Source organism: Trichosurus vulpecula, chromosome 5 (assembly GCF_011100635.1).
Source record: "Trichosurus vulpecula isolate mTriVul1 chromosome 5, mTriVul1.pri, whole genome shotgun sequence".
NCBI classification, from domain to species: domain Eukaryota; kingdom Metazoa; phylum Chordata; class Mammalia; order Diprotodontia; family Phalangeridae; genus Trichosurus; species Trichosurus vulpecula.
Genome location: NC_050577.1, coordinates 70,811,227 through 70,828,918, shown reverse-complemented (window position 1 = coordinate 70,828,918; position 17,692 = coordinate 70,811,227). Strand labels below are relative to the sequence as shown.

Below are 17,692 nucleotides of genomic sequence, written 5' to 3'. Positions count from 1 at the left end.
CACAAAGAAGGATAACGAAAAATAAGGAAGCGCAGGTATCGAAACTTGTGGAAGCTGAGCTAATTCAACACCATTCAATTCTTATACAGGAACAAAGTCCTTACAACTGAGATTCTGGGATATTCAAAAACCTCTTACTTGTTTATCACTTCCTTCTATAAGGAAGTTAGAAGGCATTAGATATGGTAAGCAATAATTATCATACCAAGCAATGAAATTTAGTATATGTTAGACAGAAAATGGTTAGTTACAGATTTGGGAAAATTTCTGAATGAGCTGTCATTTACTTAGACCACTGATGAATTAAAACAAAAAATAAAAATTAAAACAAGGAAACTTAAATCTGGGAAGAAGCTATATACATTTATCATATCAATAATCAGACATATTCAAACATGCTACTACAACTGAAATATAGGAAATGATGTTAACATAGACTCTCGCGATTTCCCATGGAAGATGAATGACATAAAGTTATCACTGCAGTAAGAAAGCCAAAAAAGTCAAGAAACATTTCAGTCAGCAAAAACTCTTTTTGCCTCGTGGAGAGATATGGTATTTGGCTAAAGACACCATAGACTGACTACAATTTTATTTGCAAATACTATGGAGGATATAATGGAATCTTAGTGTGTCCTAAAAATGACTATGAGAAATTCAGATAAACATGGAAGGATTTATATGGCTGATGCAAGTGAAGTAAGTAGAACCAGGAAAACACTATAATGATGACAGCAAAGCAAACCTAAACAAACGAATGAATGAACAGGTAAGGAAAGAAAACTAACAAACAAAACTAAATGCCTTGTAATTATAAGGATGAAACACAGTCCTAGGAAAGAGAGAAGAAAACACCTCCCAATTTTTCTTAGAGGCAGGAGACAACAGGTGTAGCATGCTTGCAGACACTGTCACATACAGTTAAAGTATATTGCTGGTTCTGTTCAACTGTTAAAAAATTGTCATAACAGAAAGCTCAATGGATATTGAGTGGGAAAGGATAAATTTGGAAACAAATCTAATGAAAAAATCAAGAGATCAATACAACTTTTAAATGTTATGAAGGTGGTAATATTATGAACAATATTGTTTCAAAAAGAAGTAAAGAATGGTAGGACAGAAATCTAATCTGAAAACCCAGAGTATGAGACCCAACTAATCCAGATCATCTCAAGTGTCTACAGATGAAAAGAGAGGGGTAACAGCCCCAAAATGGAGCAGACTGTAATGGCAAGAAAAATGGGACTCTTCAGTGTTTTCTGCTTGAATGGGGCAGGTAAAGTGGGATCTTTTTTGTCTTGGAATGTTTCTCAGCACTAAGACAATCGAGAGTCACTGAATGGTACATGATGTGGTACTGAGCTTTCCCACACCCTAAATGGTGAGCCTCCCAGTGCCCTGAGATGGGTATATAAGATCTGAGGTTGGCATTTTGTTTTGGGGGTACGCTCACTGAAAGAATGTGGGTGATGAGACTCTGGGCAAGCCCCAACTCCGGTTTTGATAATCCAGACAGATAGATGTTGGTGCTTCTCTGGTAATTATGAATTGTGATCTGAATCAGACAAGGTCTGTCTGTTGATATTTGTAATTTCTGTTTGTACATGCCTTGAAGTTCAGGGGGCTGGTCTTTTTTCCCTGAACTAAATGAACGATATATGTATGCTTAATTAAACTGAGGTTATTAACCCCTTCAAGTTGCTTTCCTTAGAAAAGCAGATCAAAGAACCTGTGTGCAGCCCTTCCGTGTGCTGGCTGTTGTTGGTCTTACACAGCCACAGCAGCTCCTAGCAACACCGTTGTTACACAGATGTGTTAGCATTTATGTAACAGGCCATTCTTATCACTGGGCTCTTAATACTTCAGTGTACAATGAGAAAGTAGAAATGGCACTAAAAATGACAAAGACCACTCAAGTGCACGAAGAAAGTCATGCTAGAAGTGACAATTTGAAAAGCACTAGGGGAATGACCTCTACTTCTAAAATATTTATTAAAGATTGGGGAAAAAAATTGAACAGCACCATTACCAAAAAAGGTAACTGAACAGACATCAATTAATAACTAGTAACCTACTACACATCTAATTCTCATCTCTACAGAATCTGTATGAGAAACATCTGTCCACATGAAAATATGAAAAGGGAACAGGCAGGCACACATCTTGAACAGACCACATCTTTACAATCACAAAACTGGCTAAAAGGTGCTGTCATCTGCTGCGTTTATTGCCTGATTAAATTTTAAAAAGCACTTGACTTAGCAGGACACAGTGTATCTTTAAAAATTCTTCTTCAACCAGTTGTTTCCTACACAAATATTTAGATCATCCAAGATTCCCTGATACCTAAACTGAGGTAGCTTTGTTCAATGGCCCTGTCATCACTATCAAAAGAAAGACGAGCCAGGGAGGCAGAGGTGTTACATTCTCACAGTGAACATTCTGTGCCAAGTACAACCAAAGTAAAGATTCACTATAGATGATAAGGTCTTTCAGATGTTCCTGATTACAGAAGACATTAGGCTTGAATCTAATCAAGCCTCAGAATGCAGGCCTCCTCAACAAATTCCACTCCTGCTCAGAGAAGACACGCCTAACAATCCACATAGGAGGAGACCAAACGTATGAAGGATTTCTTAAGCTTTTTTGTATTATGAAATCATGTGGCAGTCTGGTGAAGCATATTAACCCTGCTCAGAATGTTTTTAAATTCATAAAACACATAGGATTACAAAAACAACTATATTGAAACAAAGATATATTTTTTCTATCCAATTTTATAGGCACCTTGAAATCTATCCCTGTGTGTCCATGGTATCCAAGTTAAAACTTCAGGTTTAGGCAACAACATGCAGTTAAACGGGCAACCGACTGAGTCTGTTAGTAAGATGATCTTGGAAAGAACAGCGGATGGATAACGATACAGGCCCAGAGCTCAACAGGAGGATGAGAGCGGGCTGCGTTGTGATGGGGAATCTGTAAGGTATTTTCAGAAGCCCTAAATGGCTTTCTGGCACAAAAACCCATTTTTAACAACGACATTCCTCTGGTAATGCTAAATGTTTATAAATCATGTGACACTACAAACTCAAAAAGGATTTGAAATGTGCAGATCACCAAGGGACGATAGAGGTATTCACGATAGGTTAAGTAGACGTATATATTACTAATAGTTACTCACATGCAAGAAGTGATTTGAAGAAGTGACAGGCTGTTCATATAGTGGGAACAATGAGATAAAAGATGAACAGCTCAAGTGCTCCCCAATGAAGGCAGTGAGTGGCTTGCTGGATGGCATGCTGGGCCTGGAGTCAGGAAGACCTGAGTTCAAATCCTACCTCAGACACTTATTAGCTGTGTAACCCTGGGCAAGTCACTGAAACTCTGTTTGTCTATTTCCTCAACTGTAAAATGGGGATGACACCAGCCCCTATCTCCCAGGGCTGTTGTGAAGATCCAATGAGATAATATTTGCAAAGTGCTTAGCATAGTGCTTGGCACATAGTAGGTGCTTAATAAATGCTTGTTCCCTCCCTCCCTTCCCTGCACTGGTATCTATGGAGTTGTTAAAAAAATCTTTAAGAAAGGCCTCCAAATATGTTGTATTACGGAAGGCTCTGGACAAGACTCACATATAGGGTAAATCTGTACAGGTGGCGATCTATGGTGCAGGAAGGAGTCTAAGTGTCATTGACATGACAAATTCACTGAACTAAAGGGCCATGCACAGGAGGACAGGACAGTTTGGGCCTGTGGTCTTGTACTCTTTGAAGTCATCCTCTATAGGCCTCAAACTCTGGAGGCCGGACTTAATTCAGGTTTCAATATCTTCTTATTCCCACAATCTCTGGCACTGAGCCAGGCAGAAGAAAGCCTTCTAGGACTATGAGAGATACTCCCTCCATTCTGAAGCCATAGAAATTCTTAGGAGTCTCCTTAGGTATAGAAATGCAGCCCTGAGGATACCCCATGCGGACCTTTGGTTCCATCATGGAATATTTTCCTTAACTGTTAATTATATGTGCCTGGATGCTGCATTGTCCCTTAGAGAGTACCAAATTACTATCCATTCCCAAATTTTATGCATCTATTTAACAGTAACAAAAATATAAAGTCTGAAGAACAGAAGGTCCTTGAAAGTAGGGATTGTTCCATTTTTTGTCTGAACCTCTAGTACCCAGCACAGTGACTGGTAAATAGTAGGTACTTAATGAATGCTCAGCAATTCTGTTAATATAGTTTTTGTATTAAATATACAATCTCTAGCCATGACATTCATAACTTGGAATTTTTTTCAATATGTTCTCAGTAGTCACTTTTATTTGTCCTTTTAAGAAACAGAAAACAGCCTGAATGAAAGGCCTATTAGTTTACTTTTTTTTCATTGACCAACTATGGCTCCAAACAGATGTATTTTTTATCCCCCAGTGCTAACCCTTATTCAGAGACTGTTTCTGGCAGGAGGCATATCAGGTACCTCTCGCTCTAGAAGGTCTTGGCTCAATAGGAGCACTGGTTCTGCCTCTGGGGATCTGTCACTTGGATGCCCTCTGATGTATCATCCTTCAAACTTCCAGGCCTGAGCCCTGTTCTCCTTTGTTCTCTAGTCTCCTATTCTTGGCTGACCTCCTCCACTTCAGCTTTCATCTGCTACTGGTGACAGATGTATCTCCTTCTATTTCCCTCTATTAATTGATAAAAGTGGATAATCAGAATATTGTAACTAAATAGGAGCATCTAAGAAAAGACTGGTCTGAGAGTCAAATGAAGCACTAGTCCATGACTTGGTCCTGCTTCCCTACAGCACTGTATTCCTTACAGACCTAGAAAGACCACAAGTGTAACACAAGGATTTCTTGTGGACCTTGGCCAGGTCTGGCAAAGGCATACTTATCATTTTAGCTCCCAGTGTGCCCATTCTGGAAGAAATCCCTCTATACGTTGAGATGATGGTGGCAGGTGCTACCACATATTATAACTATCCAGGCTCCCTTGCTGAGTTTTACAGGAGATGCTGGTTTTAGTTGTTATCAAGAAATGCTAAAAAATGTACCCTCCCTAAGAACTCAGCTATCAAAACAGTCAGGGGCTCAGTTGATTCAGTACCATGGCCAGCGCCCTGCCCACTGGCCTGACAGCCTACTTCTTTACTGACCTTTCCAGGACTTGACTAGCAGACCATTTCATTTATGATACATGCATACCTATCTTCTCTCCTGGCTACAAATTCCAGATGCTGATTCCTCTTCAACCTGTTGCTGTTCGAGTCCTAGCACAAAAGGCTACCTCATTTACTTCAATTAATGACAAAGAACGGCATTACTGAATTTTAGAACAGAAAGAAGACTTGGAGATTATTCAGGTCAAGACTCTCACTTCTGCTTATAAGGAAGCTAAGTCCCATGGAAGTTAAAAAGTTTCTCCAAAGTCACATAATCATTTTTTGGCAAAGCAGGTACTAAAACCCAGGTCTTTTGATTCCTAGTACTTTTTCTATTATGCCACAAGTGTGTAATATTTCATTAAAATTTTAAGATACATGAAAATGCAAAAAATCATTTAAACATATGCAGGATTCTAAAGACAAGGGCACCTCATGATATATAAAAGATTTATTCATGAAAAATGACATAAAAGTTTTAGAAATTGAATTTCATTTTAAGTGCACTAGGATAGCTTAACATCTAAAAGAATCCCAAGATGAATTCTCTGGCAAAGAGAAATTTTCATAATGACAATAAAGTCTTCCTAGATGATCAATTTCTACACGTTAGATTTTGGTATAACGGATGGTTTGATACATCGGGAAATGTGATTATTTTAAGCAGGATATACTTTATAGATGTGTTGTAGAGTGTCTTGTATGAAATGAGATTTAGGACTAAATCGTTCTAAAATAGCACACTAGCTTATGTGAAATGCTTTGTGATAAATACAGGCTTCCTAACAATTAGAGCTATTGAAAGTGGAATGGGTTGCCTTAGGAAAGAGTAGATTTCCCTTTCCTAGCGATCTTCAAATGAAAGCTGTATGCCCATAGGGATACTATGGAAGTAACTCTTGGTCAAGAATGGAGCAGACCACATGACCTCTTAATTCCCTTCCAATTGTAAGATTCTGTGATTTTGAATTCCTTAAGAGAAAAATGTTATTGACAATCAGCATATTGTAATTACTATGACAAATGGCTGATATAACTTCATGACTCCACGTCTTACTCCATTTTCAGAGAATGAAGAATAGCACTTACCACTAATGATCTGAAGGTATCTTAGAGTAATATTATAAGTAAGATAATAATCTACTTATTAGTTGTTAAAAAATTTTTGCTGGTCATTTAAAAATTTTCATTCATGCAATTTCAATTAAAAATCAAGAATCAACATCTCTATATCATGCAAATTAAATGAATAAACATACCATCATCTTCCCAGCAACTGCTGGCACTTCCTTCCTGTTCATGGCTTTCTGGTAACACTGTCTGGTCTGTTGGCAAATCATCTTCTGGCACACTAGCATCACAATCCCCTGCATCAGTAACACTTTCTTCTTCCACAATATGTAGTTTGTCTTCATCATCTGAATCCGAATTTGTTTCTACCACATTATTATAATTTGTAACTGAAACAAAAGAATAAATAATAATCAAAATCTGCCAGTAAAAATCACAATTTAAACACACTAGCAAATGGAAACCTTTAAAAAATACCTGAGGTTGAATATCATAATACTTTTATTTTTATAATATTTTATTCTATATCATATTCCATATCACAATTGGTAGATTAAATAATCTATTTGCACTGTACTTGTTTATAAGACTATTTTTAAAATTTATTTTTGGCCTCGATCTGTGATTGCACATGTAGAGAGAACTCGCACATACAGGAAACCTCCCTCCACTGCTGCAGGTATGCTGCAATATGTGACTTCTAGAGATGTGTCCAGAGCACTGAGAGGCTAAATGACTTTTTACGTTCACACAGATCAGATATCTCAGAGGCAGAGCTTGAACTCAGGTCTTCCTGACTACAAGGGTAGTCTTCTATTCACTGTACCAGACCATCTCTTTTTCAAGGATAACTTAGTATGGTTTAGCAAAACAATACTGAAAAAAGAAAACAGGTCAGATCCCTCAATAAGGAACATGACTCTGAAAATAACAAATTTATTACATCAAAACTATTTAAGGATCTTCCAATGGTTCATAGTTAATCTAAGCAAGGTCTATTTTATAAATGGACCAATCAGCACTTAAGAATGAATTTTAAATAGTTAATTAAGCACCCACCATGTGCTGGGTGATAAAAGAGTCCCAGCCCAGTGGGTGTTTAAACAATAACTTATAACTGATGTCAGGTTTACAGAGTGCAAAGTGAAATACATAAGTAAATTTCATGATTGCCTAGTTTGTTCCACAATATCTTTTTAAGTAGTTGACTAATTTGGTCAAATTTCACAAACAACTAAAATGTATTAAGGCATGTCTTAAGTTCAATTTATGGGTCGGTCTGCTATGTTAAAAGAAAAATGAAAGCTAGTTAGAGTTTTCAAAAGGGCTTAACTCCAGTGATTTTAAATGTATAGATTTTTTACATGGAGACTATGGATACGGGATTTCACTAAGTAAAGGTCCCTGTTCAAGAAATCACTCACTAGTAACAGCGAGGTCCCAATCTGGTTACAATTAAATTCTTTACAGTAAATGACACATAATACACAACACGAGTACAATGTTGTCCCAGCATCCCTATAGCATGCAAAATAAATGCATAAATTGCTGAACGTCCCCATGTTTACTGTGAAGAGTGACATACCTCTCCACTTTTGGCAGAGCATTTATCACTCGCTAAGAATAAGGATGAGGGAGGGTGGAGGGGGGTGAAAGGAAAGAAATTTTAGCCTCCTTCTGCTCTGATCATTAACAGGAGTAGCAATTCCTTCCGACTACCCTCAACTATTGGCCAAAAGTAGTTCAACTAACTCTTAAAACACCCACCAAAATACAACAGAATCAGCACCGTGAAAGAAAGGAAAAGGAAGGTGAAAATGTGTGCAAAAAGGCACAAGGAAATGGCTGCTTATGTATTGTGATCTGATTAATGCACATTTAAAAATAAGGTTGGCCCTGATGTTGGACTCATCCCCTTGAACGAGCTAAACAGCCTTTTCCCTTTTGAGTGACAGGGGAGAGCATTCTCTCACACTTTCTCTTTTCTATCATCATTTCACCACTCTAGCAGGATGTATCAGAATCAGCATTTGTGCCGTTTCATGCAACATGGAGAGAGAAGCACTCCTTTTACATTCAGGACATCGCTCTGTTTAGTCTTTAGTGACGCTGCTAAACAATTTGTGAACAAACCAGAGACTAGTCAGTAAATCCAGATAATCCAATCAAACTGGTAAAATTAAACTGACTTTTTATTGATGTCACTGCTGACTTGTCAAAATATCCAAGTTAAAAGCAATTTGGAAAATTGAATTCAGGAACATGCATCTTCAAGTATCTCATTTGATCCTCCCAACCCTTCAAAGCAGATGCCGTCACAATGCCCATTTTACAGCTAAAGAAACTAAAGGAAACATACTGGCACATGGCTAATAAGTGTTGGAGATGAAATTTAGGGTCCAAGACCAGAAAAAGATTGCTAACGTCTTATACTGCACAGACAGAAGAGACACCAGACACTCCCAGAGGTAGGCATTGGAAGAAGAAGGGAAAAAAGGTAAAAGGAGAGAAACTGAATATAAAAGCTGCAATGCACAGGAGGCCAGGATTGTCTGAGAACCTCTAGAATAGGGGTGGGGAATCTGCAGCCTTCAGGCCACATGTGGCCTTCTAGGTCCTCAGGTGCAGCCTTTTGACTGATTCCAAGTTTTACAGAACAAATCCTTTTATTAAGGGGATTTGTTCTGTGAAGTTTGGATTCAGTCAAAGGCCTGCACTTGAGGACCCAGAGGGCTATATATGGCCTTGAGGCCACAGGTTCCCCACCCCAGCTCTAGAATCTATGCCAATAAGGATGAGAATCCGATACACAATAAATTGCTATATTTTAGTAACTTGTACCTTGAATTCATCTACCTGCTGATAGCAGACAGCATTTAATCCTCATTCCCAGACAATTTTTCACATATATCAACATTAAGAAGAGAATAACTAAAAAGTTTCATTATTCTTATTATGCTCTAAGTTATAAAGTACTAGCCTGACATAAATCACATCAATTTTTTATTGGCATATGCTTTAAAAATTAATGTTAAAGTAGTAGCTTATGAATGTTCAATGGCTATATGCACAGGGTATATGTGGATTCCCACACATATTATTTAAATATGGGCCTGTTTGGAAAGTGTGGATTTTGTTCACTGAGAATTTGTCTTTTTAGCTTTGAGAGCTAGCTGACAACCTGAAATTGATTTGTCTGTTAGATGTCACAGTGAAGCACTCATAATACTGTCCACTTGCAAATGCCAATGAATAGAAATGCTAAATATTTTAATTTATGAACATTTGTAAGACATAAAGTGCTTTATAATTTTTATTACCTGCCCCTTACAACAACCTTGTTAGTAAGGTTGACACTGACATCCACATTTTACAGATGGGAGATCTGAAAGGTTCTTTGACTCCTGCAAGGTCACACAGATCCCATGACAAACCTCTAACTGAAATTCTTTACTGAATTTAAAGTATTATTTAATTCACTGAATTAATGTTTTTCTTTTACAGATTTGCAAACAATAATATTGTTCTTTATGTGAGATACAGTGAAAAAGAATTTTCAGTATAAAGTACAGAACTGGTGAATTCAGGGTCTGTCAGGTACATTTTGTAGAGAACCTCTAACCCACTCTAAGAAATTGCCTTAAGAAACACTTTCTAGCTAGGGGAGCTGTCTCCTTATACGGGGATTGCTGAGGTGGTAGTTTTATCTATCCACAGCAGGGAAAAGCAGATTTTTGGCTTGAGTTACTTGGCTAACTTTGTATGGACTTTAGATTATCATTCAGTCAACAGTATTTAGCCTTTAGTTTTTTTTTTTCCTATTTTCAAAGAGGACTAATGAAATCACAGGGTGATAACTCGCAAGTGAACTGGATTTAAATGGGCAGAGTTACTTGAAGTCATCAGCTTCATCCTCTCTTCCAGAATCATCCAAGTCCAGTAGCAAGACAAAAGTCAGGAGGATTGGCTGTGGCCCAGAATGCAGTGGATGACCTTGGCATCTTTCATGTCTGACCAGGCTCTACGCACTCCACAGTGCCTGCTTCAGTTGCCTTAATAGCTGGTGGAACAAATTGTTCTCATCCACCCGTTCCACTGGGGAAAGTCTCTACATGCCTGGGGAAGCTATTCCTCTAACTCACCAATAGGCTTGTGCTGTTTGGCAACTCTTATTCTGTTTTAGCCTGTCTATGGAGTTGGTTTTACCGGGGTGTGGCCAATGCACAAGCTACAGCTTCTTGGAGCCAAAGGGGATGAGCCATTGGTAGTGGTGTAATAAGCCAACCTTGGAGGCAACAAATCCTGCCTCCTGGGGATCCTGCTTTGTGGCACTAGGGCAAAATCTCATCATCCCAGGCCATGCTCTAAGATCTGGAGTTGTAGAGCAATTGCTGCTCTTCATTGGAGGAGAGAAGCACTTGGGGGCAGGGGCGAGGGCGAGGCAGGGAGCTCCCTACACCAATAACATCAAGTTTAAAAAAGTTAGTCCTACTGCAGCATAGCCTTGTTCAAGTGAATGAGGATATGGCTCAGGCATAATCCCTGTTTTAGGAGGTCTGCAGTCTAAAGCACAGAGCCTAAATTTTAAGTAACAAATTAAGAAATAACACTAAAAATAAGCCATGATGTATACAAGCTATAAGTGGCAGATATTTGTAATAGTTCTATAAACACCCCTTCTTTTTTTTTTACAAAAGAAATCCCATCATCTTAACATATAAAATGTCCAGCAAAAATTTTTATAAATTACATGTTAATTTTTTGGAAATACTATTTTAAAAAAATGAGTTACAGATATTCTTCAGTTAACAGGCAATAATATATCATGATGCATATTTTTAATTGAAAAAGCAATATGGGTGAATGCAATATTAAAATTAACCAACAGTAAAGTTAAGGCTAAATACAGTCAGAAAGCAGAAAAAGAAGATACCAAATTAAGTATAAGAATTTCCAAAAATTAAGTTAAACATAAACAAGAAAATAAAAAGATCAGTAAGGATGTATTTATTAAGTATTTACTATGTGCTGCTGTGAATGAAACAATGCCCACAAGCTGTGAAGTCATTATCTATGGATTCTCTTTTTCCATAGTGGCATAAAATTAATGATGGACATATTAACCAGATTTAAAATGGGCTCAAATCACTATCCTATTCTGTTTATGTATTCTTTAACTCTTCTTAAATTCCTGATGTACAATTTATACCATTTTAATTTGTAAAAATCTGTGTGTTGCTTTTAAAGTTGAATTTTCCTGGTACTCAATTTCAGTACCTTCTCTCTGACTCTCTGATTGAAGCCTATGACTGGAAGGTAGGACCATGGGCTCTCGGGTCTCTTTTTAAGGAGGCAACTTAGCACAGGCTTCTCTCCATTTCCCACCAGCTACTCTGCTTTCCTACTTCTTTAGACTAATCCATCATACCCCTTTGCTGAGTATATACCCTCACCCTCTGCCCCCAGCTTGCTTTTGTATGTTGTCTTCCCCCATCAGACTGTCAGCTCTTTGAGGTCAGGGACGCTCTTTGTTTTTATTTGTGTTTGTATCCCTAGTGCTTAGCAGAGCGCCTTGTACAAAGCAGCATTTAATAAATGTTTATTGACTGACTGACTTAAAGTATTCTTAAGTTTTGCCCTTTGTTTTTATTTTCCATCATCAATTACAGTAAAAAATTCCTTAACAGAACTGACTTGGACTACTATTCTTTAATTTTCTTCATTATCATATATGGCTTTGCAAATAACATACAATAACAGAGTCTACAACTGTGGCCCTGGGGGAGGAAAATTGACATCAGAATGAGACAAATAGAGAAGAATAGAAAATAATCACAACAATTTCCACTATTTATAGATCACTTTCAGGCTTGCAAATTATTTTACATACATTATCTAATTTAACATTAAGAAAGAGACCCATCTAAATGTTCACCACGAAGAGAAAAAACTTAGGTTGCATTTTGTGTGACAAACTGTTTCTTTTTTATAGCCTCATAAGCTTACTCTTGGTGGGTGAAACACCCTTCTGTTCCATACAAAATAGACATAGGAGCGCCTTTAAGCCCTGTATAAGGAGGGATTTAGTAGAGGAAGATATGGAAAAACTGGTTAAATTTAGATACAAATTAAATTAAAATTGTTAACTTGTTAAAATAAGTTAAATTTGATACATTAAGATACAAATGCTCCTCTAGAGCAACCAGAGCAAGAATCAATGGAACCAATCCAAGAATATAAACTATTGTGAGGATTCCCTATTTGACAAGAGCTGTTGAGAAAATTCTAAAAATGTTTGGCAGAAAATGGCTTTAGATCAGCATCTCATTATTATATTATTTTACTAATATTCTACTCACCCACATTGCTTTTGAAACTAAAATTACATGCCATGGTATATGTTGCTTATTAACTTATCATGTCATGATAAGTTCTGAATTGCTAAAAGACAAATATAAAATGTCACATAATTTTTAAAAATTGAGAGTGGAAAGTGATACCTTTCACTATTAATGCTAGGGAAAGAATTCTTAACCAAACAAGATAGAAGCCATAATAAAAAAGATATTAATTATTTTTACATGACATAATTATATTAATTAAAATGTTTTTGTAAGAATAAAATAAATGTAACAACGTTAATGTGGGGAACTATCAACTGAGAAACATCTTTGCATCAAATATATCTGGTAAAAACTGCTACATGAGATTTACAGGGGGTCCTACAAGTCTTAGTGTAATGTTAAATTTTAGTAACATGAAAAGTACAAATTCCTTTTTTTTTTTTTTTGGCGAGACAATCAGGGTTAAGAGATTTGCTCAGGGTCACACACCTATTAAGTGTCAAGTGTCTGAGGCTGGATTTGAAATCAGGTCCTCCTGACTCCAGGACCAGTGCTTTATTTTCTGTACCACCTAGCTTCCCCCAAAAGTATAAATTCTACAAACAATATTTTAATGGTTATTTAAAATTGCAAAATATTGCTTTCTTATTAAAATTGATTCAACATAACCACTGTTTCTCTAGTTGATTTTTGGACATCGTAAAAACTTTCATCAGCTGCCTCTCAGTGACTGAAAGAATTGCATTTATAATTTTAGCCTTAAGATCATCCAAAGAACAAGGTTTTGATGCTTATATAACAGCTCTGACATGACTCCACAAGAAAAAACTTAATGGGAGGTAGATCAGATGATGGAGGTGGCCAAGCAAGAGGATCTCCTCTACAGATCTGCTGGCCTGAGGAAGGGGTCGTCCAGAAACTGTCACCATGGATGATGATAGGGTACACTATTTTGATAATATTAAAATTTTATTATTCAAAATTTACAAAAATATAAGTAACTAAACTTAAAAATTATCATTTTTGTAAGTCTGTAGCTGCACTATGACTCTTCAGGACACAATTTTTAGGGAATTAGCACAGGTAAATGACCCAGAGTCACTCCCCAACATGTAATTTATTTATAAAAACATCCTCCAAGAGTTTTTCCCTTTAAAAATATTATTGTATTCTTTTATTTTTAAATTTTTTTATTTTTTAAGGAGGGAAGGCAGGGCAATTGGGGTTAAGTGACTTGCCCAAGGTTACACAGCTAGTAAATGTGTTAAGTGTCTGAGGTTGAATTTGAACTAAGGCCCTCCTGACTCCAGGGCTGGTGCTCTACTCACTGCGCCACCTAGCTGCCCCATATTATTATATTCTTATAGCACATTCATTTCTGAATACAATACCTTCCCTCAGCATAACAATCCATTCCTTTAAACAAAAATGTTAAAGATAAGGAGTTCAGCAAATTTAGCTTATTTATCAGGCACGTATGACAATGCAATATACCACATCCCTCATCTCTGCAGCAAAGAGAGGAAGGTATTTTGTCAACTCTTCTCTGTAGTAGTTTGACTATCAGTTTGATTTCATTTTAAGTTTCACTTTTTGAACAATTTTCAAATTAACTATAAACTAACAACAACTGTATTGCTTTATATCACTAATAAGAGAAATGCAAACTAAAACTCTGAGGGCTTCATTCATACCCAGCAAAATGGCAGAGTTGATAACAGATAGAAATAGTCTATGGTGGAGGTACTGTGGGAAAACAAACAAACCAATACAAAGTTGAGAGAGCTGTGAATTGGTCCAACTAGTCTAGAAAACAATTTGCAATTATGCCAGAAAAGTCACAAAAATGTTCAGATCGTCCACTACTGGGAATATCCCCAGGACGTTAATGACAGAAAAGAAGGCCAAAATATTGCCATTACCAAAATATTTCTAACAACACTTTTTGTGGTGACAGAAAACTAGAAATAAAGTAGGAACCTACTAATTGGGAAATGGCTGAACAAGTGAAGGTGTATGAATGCAGCACTTGTGATGGTTACTGTACCTTAATGATAAATATGAAGAATTCAGAAACACATGGGAAACCTAGTAGATATCGATGAAGGGAAGTTTATAGAACCAAGAGAACATACATGGTGACTGTAATAACATTAATGAATAGAACACTAAAACAAATTCAAATGCTGAGTAACTGTAATGATCAAAGTTGGTCCTGACAAGAAAACCAACCGCATCTCCCTTTAAGCAGAGATAGGAAACTACAGGGAGAAGCAGACTATCAGAGGAAGTCACTTGCAAAGTGACAACATTTAACTGTTTTTATTACCAGGGAGAGTTCAATGAGAGGATGGGGCTGTATCTGGAAATTGCTGTGATATAAAACCAAAAGGAATCAATAGGAATTTTTAATTAAAAACAGAAAATAACAAAGCCTGAAACAAATAAGAAAAAGTATACTTGTCTACGTTGAAAACCGGGTGGTTGATTTTAAAGTAATCTATCTTAAAGATCTTGACTTTTTCCACTCTACTTTTCCAAGTAGACCTACAAATTAAACTTAATTTTTTAATTAAGGTATAATATTTTTGAAGGCAAAAGCCATTTTTCACATGTCAATATTCCTCTACAATGCCAAACATGGTATAAGACAAATAATAGGAAAGAAATACTTGTTGATTCACTGAAACCTCAGAGGAACACCTATTTTTTGCCAGACTTGGAAAAAATAGAAAAGTGGGTTTTGGAGTTTTTTGGGGGGGGGCAGGAGGGAATGAGGGTGAAGAGGGAAGCTGCCAAAAATGTTGTCTATTCAATCTGTGAAGGGATATGTTTTTATAAACCTTTTTTCTAGTCAACCTCACTTGAAAAATCTCCCCTAGGCCCTCTACATTTCCTCTGTAAGCCTCCCTATTTATAGCTTTCTAATGCTGGCATTTGACAACAAGCTACATATAGGATCAGCGTAGAAAGGATTTCAGATCACACTGGTTTTTGAGCCAAACAAAAGGCAGAAACACAAGCGATAGCATCAATTTCAAATACAAGGGCAATTATGCAGTGATAGCCTTTATATAGGGGATCTTATAGTTTAAAATGCGCCCTCCTGGTTGACCTCATTAAAAATGCAGTAAAGCTTGTTCTAAGAGTAGGAGGAAAGACTTCTTGGTCATTTTCTCCCTTGCTCTAATTAAACATCAATTCTTGCTCCTGCCAATGGATATTATTTTCATTTCATAATTAATTGTGAGTGGTTTATTAGGGACAGGTGGGATGTAAAGACATTGCAGAGAAAAGTGCTAAAATAACAGGACAATCCTTTTGAGATGCAAACAGGTGTGAAGAAACTCTGAAGTTTGAAAACTGCTCTAGCCTTAGATCACAGTGAGAAACAATAAAACTACCAGGATATCATCTTTAGAAGCTGCATTTACTCTTTCTGACAACTGAATATTTTTAATAAAATACTGTTTTAGTGTACACCAAGTCAAACTGAGGGTTTCCCCAACAATTCCTTCTTCAGCATATTTGGAATTGACAAATTTGTTATTCAGTGGTAGGAATTGATAGATGTGCTAAAGAAAAACAGATGGGAGTAGTATGAGTGAAAAGGATGTTTCAGACGATAGGCTTCTGAAAAAGACTTTGATTAACAGAGAAGAGACGGACTTGAGTAAAAAGGCTAGAGGGTCGGCACAGATGGCAGAAGCAGGTAGGAAGGGGAAAGGGAGTAGCAGATGGATGAGTAAATTCTGAAGGGCAGAAGAGGGAGAAATGCCAACCTCAAAACACGGGAGCTGCTGTGAATTCAGGCAGTGGTTACTCCCTCAAAAGGACGTGCAAAGTCTGTGAAGAGACAAAACCATTTTTTCTTTCCATTTACTGCACTTCTTCCAAGGTTCCCCATTAGCATGGTGTTCACCTAACCCAAGCTCCTTCTCATAACCCTTTGCCCATCATTCCCAGCACCCCTTCTGGGGTTTTCTTCAATTACTTAGCCAGGCTTAGTGGGCTGATGTCCTTGGCTCCTTAGGAGTCAACAACTGCATCCCTCTTTCTCCTTACAAGCTTCTCCTTGTAGAAGCATGGACCATGGAGGTATCTGCTCTCCCCAGTGATTCTTCTCTTCTGTCTGTTACCACTGGTTATTGTCTTCTCTATTAACTGTCTGCTGATCATGACTTCTAATTTTGGTATTTTCCTTTTCATGATTTTCTTTCTCATTTCTTTTGTTTACACAAGAGCTGGCTTCCTTCTAGACAGCAAGTCAATGCATTTCAGTTGGTCAGGCTATAATCTCAAATGCTCATAAACAGTTGGAAGCTGTTTTGGGTCTCTGGTTCTTAGTTATTTCTGTGGCTGCTCGGGGCTGATTCTTTGGCAAAAACTTTTTGGAGGACCTGTCTCCAAATCTGGATCCATCCTAGATTCTTAAGAATTCTAGAGGTTTTAATTTCTCTCTCTTTCCTTCTCTCTCCCTCTCCATCTCCGTCTCCATCTCCCTCTCTGTCTCCCTCTCTCTCTCCTTCTCTCTCTCCCTCCCCCCAGACAGATTAACTAACAAACAAAACAACTCCTACAGATCTACAGGTGTGGGGAGCCAATTTCTTGATAACAAATTACTTCATGTGATATGTACTTTTGGTAGGTATCTAACTTTATTATTTAATAGTATTAATATGACCAAGGGAACACTGTGAATTTTGATGGAGTCAAGGGGAAGTAAGGCTCGAATTTTGATTGCATTTGTCTAACGGAGGGTTATGGAAGGGCTGACTGGTACGTAGCTGAGGGGATCCAGGACATTTCTGGAGTTGATTTGACTAGTTTGGGCTCTAACTCCATACTCTGGATCATCTTCTTTGTAGTGGGAAGTCTTAAGGATAAAAATTGGCCCTGTGGAAGATTCTGAAAGAGCTGAAAATGGGCTGGAGAAATCTAGGGGATCTGAGAGTGGATTGTGTCCTGGGCAGAAAAAGGCTGTGTAGCTGTGCCTGCACACAGGCTCATTTCTGTGGCCTCTTAGGGAACTTTGGAGAAGATGTTCCTGCTGCATATGCTCTCACCCATACCACCCAAGAAGGGGTAGCAAGAGTCATTGACAGAGTACAATTCC

The 17,692-nt window shown here is 37.5% G+C and overlaps 1 protein-coding gene across 3 annotated transcripts in view; it reads right to left on the bottom strand.

The window, feature by feature from the left end:
- The window catches only part of ZEB1 (zinc finger E-box binding homeobox 1), a 210,662-nt gene that overhangs the window by 44,172 nt on the left and 148,798 nt on the right, over positions 1–17,692 (bottom strand). For all 3 annotated transcript variants that reach the window (XM_036759422.1, XM_036759423.1, XM_036759424.1), the window contains one exon: positions 6,421–6,621. In XM_036759422.1, coding sequence (XP_036615317.1) covers positions 6,421–6,621 — 201 coding nt within the window. The remainder of the gene's footprint in view (positions 1–6,420; positions 6,622–17,692) is intronic.